Source organism: Sinocyclocheilus rhinocerous, unplaced genomic scaffold (assembly GCF_001515625.1).
Source record: "Sinocyclocheilus rhinocerous isolate Xijiao unplaced genomic scaffold, SAMN03320098_v1.1 scaffold1850, whole genome shotgun sequence".
NCBI classification, from domain to species: domain Eukaryota; kingdom Metazoa; phylum Chordata; class Actinopteri; order Cypriniformes; family Cyprinidae; genus Sinocyclocheilus; species Sinocyclocheilus rhinocerous.
Genome location: NW_015634540.1, coordinates 42,657 through 46,822, shown reverse-complemented (window position 1 = coordinate 46,822; position 4,166 = coordinate 42,657). Strand labels below are relative to the sequence as shown.

The following is a 4,166-nucleotide window of genomic DNA, read 5'->3' as shown; positions in this document are numbered from 1 at the left end:
TGACAGACTGTATTGCCTTCAAAACTTTCAAACTTTAAGCTTTTAAACCTACTTTAAACTTAAAACTATTTCAAACTGAAAACCATCAAACTTAAATCTTTTTTAAACTTCTTAAACTTTTTAAACTTTTCAAACTTTTTCAAACTTTCTTGTCCGGCTTTCTCAAGCCAACTTAAAGTTTGTCTTGACGAACTTTTTTATCTAGTTCTTCTTGTTATTTCCCAACCGCGGCCAACGAACCGGAAGTCTCGCGCATTCACAGAAAACTGCTTTACTTCCGCATTGAAAAATAAGGTGGAAACTATTATTTTTGTTAATATTTTGGAATTATATTTCGTTTACTTTTATTTTAGTAAAAGTTTTGGTAGTTTTGTTGTGTGTTTTTGTAAATTGTATTAGTTTTTTTTATTTTTTATTATGTCTGTATAGTTTTTGTTAACTTGTATTTATTAATTTTTTTTTAGTACTACAAGTTAAACTAATAGAAAATTATAAATGTTGCCTAGGCAACTAACTGAATGAAATAAGTTAAAGATTTTTAAAAATAGCCGACTCCGATAGCAATCACTAAGTCTAAAGTGGTTTATTTAAATGCATTTATATTGTCCGTGGAAGGCGTAGGACCATTAAATGTTCGTCCAATCATATTCCTCGGTCCGAACATTACGATAGGCTGTTATACAAGCCTGTCAACGTATGTATTTGCAAACCTCAGTGCACGTCAGACACGTCATCAGCGCGTTCATTACGCTATTGCAGATCGAGCGAGAACAGAACGCCTTATTATTGTATTATTATGCACGTTGTACTGTATTGTTTTCTCAGCGGTGAATGAGACATGAGCTAATAACATAAGTTTGGGTAGTTATATGAATTATCTATATATATATATATATATATATACACACACAGTAGAATAGAATATCAAAACCTTTAAAAATGTATTATAAAAAAAAGCACCTCTACGCTTCATTGGATCAACGGCTAACAGACGTGTACAAAAATAAAAATAAATTTAAAGAAGCGAACCAAAACCAGAACACTTGCGTTATTGCTGGAGTCGTTAAACATGTACATAAAGAAAAACCCAAGATAACCCTCTGCCGTCTGACATCAGTGAAGCTGCATCACACACAAACACACTCTACTCGTCATCCTCCTCATCTTCATCATCTTCTTCCTCCTCCTCGTCCTCATCCTCTTCATCATCGTCACCATATTCATCCTCAGCCTGGGTATATATATATATATATATATATATATATATATATATATATATATATATACAGTACATACATAATATAAAATTTTCTCCTGATTTGTTTGGTTGTCCATTAGGGTGGCCTGTGACCATCTCGAATGCCAGTGCCATTCAGATCGGGAGTTACAACACGATGAATCTGCGAGTGTCTGATAACAGCTCCTTCAGCTCGTTATCCACCGGATCCAGGAACAGAACCAGATATAATAAGCTTCTGCTGAAGTACGGTAAGACTGTCTCTGTTTCAGTGAGCTGCTGTCTAATCAAATAAGCACTCATTTGCATACATTTTCAGAACAAAAATCTGAACACTGAATTATTAGATTATTATTTTTTTGGACATATTAAAGGTCTTCACAGAGGGGATTTTGGATTTGTCTTTTTATCACTCCAGCCAGAAAAAAAAATCAAATTTTTTTTTAGGAATAAAATGTTAATTATATATGCAAATTATTTATTATTATTATTATTATTATATACAAGCCTTCAGAAAGTAGGAATAAACATGTAAGGTTTCGAGTGTGTAAGTGCTGCTGAAGTAGAGACTGTAACTACAGATGCAAATAGATAAAGTGCAATTAAAGCAACACCTAAAAGTGTATTTTGGATGTTTTCTTTACGCTAATTTGAAACAACAGTTTATGGAAAGCCAAATAGCCCAAAATCTCAAAATTGACCAATGCATGTTTTTTGCCTGTAGTGCCTCGCCTTAATAAAGCCCTCATTTTATAGTAGTCCTGACTGAACTCTCATTTCTTTATTAGTGCCAGATGTGTTTGATTTTCTCTGTTTGATTGTGTTGTGATGGTCAGAGGAGCACACGGTCACTGAGAGCCACCTGGAGGTCGTGCGTCAGAACGTGGGTGGAAACTGGAAGCAGGTGGCTCGTAAACTGGGGCTGTCAGACATAGACGTGGACACGGTCGAGCACGACTACGACCGCGACGGCTTGGCAGAGAAGGTGCACCAGACGCTGGAGCGCTGGAAGATGAAGGAGGGCCTGCTGGGCATCACCGTGGGTAAACTGTGCCGTGCGCTGGAGGGCTGCATCAAACCCAACGTCCTCCTGCAGCTGCTGCTGAAGTCTCAACACACCGCTGGAGTGCCTTGAAACGCCACCTTGTGCTTGTGTCATAATTACACTGGGTTACGGGGCATTTATACAACTCTAACAACCTTCCTCAAACGGTGAAGCGTTACAAAGACGTGCAGTATTTTTGACAGCCTAACATTCATCACTGTATCATGGTGTTGGATGCGATAGCATAATGATTGCAATTCTGTGAACGGATCATTGCACAGACGTTATGTGATCTGAGAGGACATTTCCATGATGCCGTTTACAACAAAAATGGGAAATCGTTCATTTGCACAAAAGCCTTGAAAATGCAAACTCTTAAAAATGGGATTCAAAATGGCAAGTTTTTGATAATGATATTGTTGTCTCTCTGTAAACTACAAAAACACAAATTTGTGAAAGTGGTGAGGTCATGCGCATGCGTATCACATGTTTGTGTAGCGTTTCTTCACAAAGACACATCTATTAACCTGCCATGGGTTTTTGGTCGTTTTCGCGGATTCGTGTGAGCGGGGATCGTGTTGACAACTTTTCTAAAATGTTTCCGTTTTTAGTGCATCGTTTTCATGTAAACGTACCCTGAGCTCAGAATAGATTCCTGCAAAGTGCCTTTTTCCTGTTTTTGATCAGTTGAATCAGTCTTTATATTTCACTTGTCATGATTCTAAGATGCTTTATGATTTTTTTTTCAGGACTTGAATGCACACTGACTTGAGCTTATAAATTGAGAATGATTTTTTTTTTTTTTGGAGAATGTTAAAATGCCTGTAGTTTTCTGTGAGGTGCAGGGTTGGTTTAAGGCAATAGAATATAAATCCGCTGCCAAATCCAGTGTGTGGATAATTCTGCTGTAGCGAAATGAGATGATGATAAAGATATGATAATGACATATCCAAAGAAAAACCAACATAAAGTGTATTTTATGGTGTTGGGCCACCAAAAGAGCTTCAATGCATTTTGGCATTGACTCTAATGTCTTAAAAGTAAAGGTTGTTTATTGATAACGCTGGATAGATGGCTTTATTGACATATACATGGATGTTTAACAACCTTAAACATTCATGAAATCTTTCCATTGCGCAAAAGGTTCTTTATAGTGAACGTAAGGTTCTTCAGATTGTTAAAAAGTTCTTTACACCAAGAAAATAATGGTTTTCTTAAGAACTGATCAGTGAAACGGTTTTTTGAGGAGTCCAGAATGGTTCTTCTCTGGCATCACTGTGAAAGCTTTATTTTTCAGAGTGTGCTGAAGGGATGAATGACTCTTCTTCCAAAAGAAATTTCCTCATTTGGTGTTTTGATGATGATGATGTTGTTGGAGAGTGCTGCTTTCCCTCTGGTTTCAGATCTGGTGACTGTGATCTGTGTGAATGGGACACAATCCCATGTTTCATCTATGCTTTATATCGGTTTGCAGGGACCCAAACCATGATGTTAGCAGAATGCTTGTCAATGCATAACAGCTACCCTGTGGATTGTCTATTCATTTGTCACCTGTTTGTATGTTTTTAATGCCATATCAATCCAACTTTTATTAAAATTACTGCTGTAATTAAATAATCTCTCATTTGTCTATATGTGACATAGGAAGTGGCCTTCTTCAGTTTATCTATATAGCTCGAGGTCAGTAGAGTGTATATAAACAGTGTCTAACACACTAAATCAAGACTTTATTAACAGTTACACTATGACCTTCAAGCAGCAACCACTGTGTTTGGTTTTATAATGACTATTAGAAGCCAGAATGAAAGTGTTTAAATTTTTCCGACAGAAGTCACATACAGTGTATATTGCACTTTCATAATTGTGTGTGTGTGTGAGAGAGAG

The 4,166-nt window shown here is 36.7% G+C and overlaps 1 protein-coding gene across 3 annotated transcripts in view; it reads left to right on the top strand.

Moving 5' to 3' along the window:
- The window catches only part of LOC107745885 (receptor-interacting serine/threonine-protein kinase 1-like), a 20,482-nt gene extending 16,316 nt beyond the window's left edge, over nucleotides 1-4,166 (top strand). For 2 of the 3 annotated variants that reach the window (XM_016559913.1, XM_016559912.1), the window contains exons 10-11: nucleotides 1,339-1,488; nucleotides 2,074-4,166. In XM_016559913.1, the coding sequence (XP_016415399.1) occupies nucleotides 1,339-1,488; nucleotides 2,074-2,372 (449 nt within the window). In that variant the 3' untranslated portion in view covers nucleotides 2,373-4,166. The remainder of the gene's footprint in view (nucleotides 1-1,338; nucleotides 1,489-2,073) is intronic. The other variant, XM_016559914.1, reaches the window with a different exon arrangement.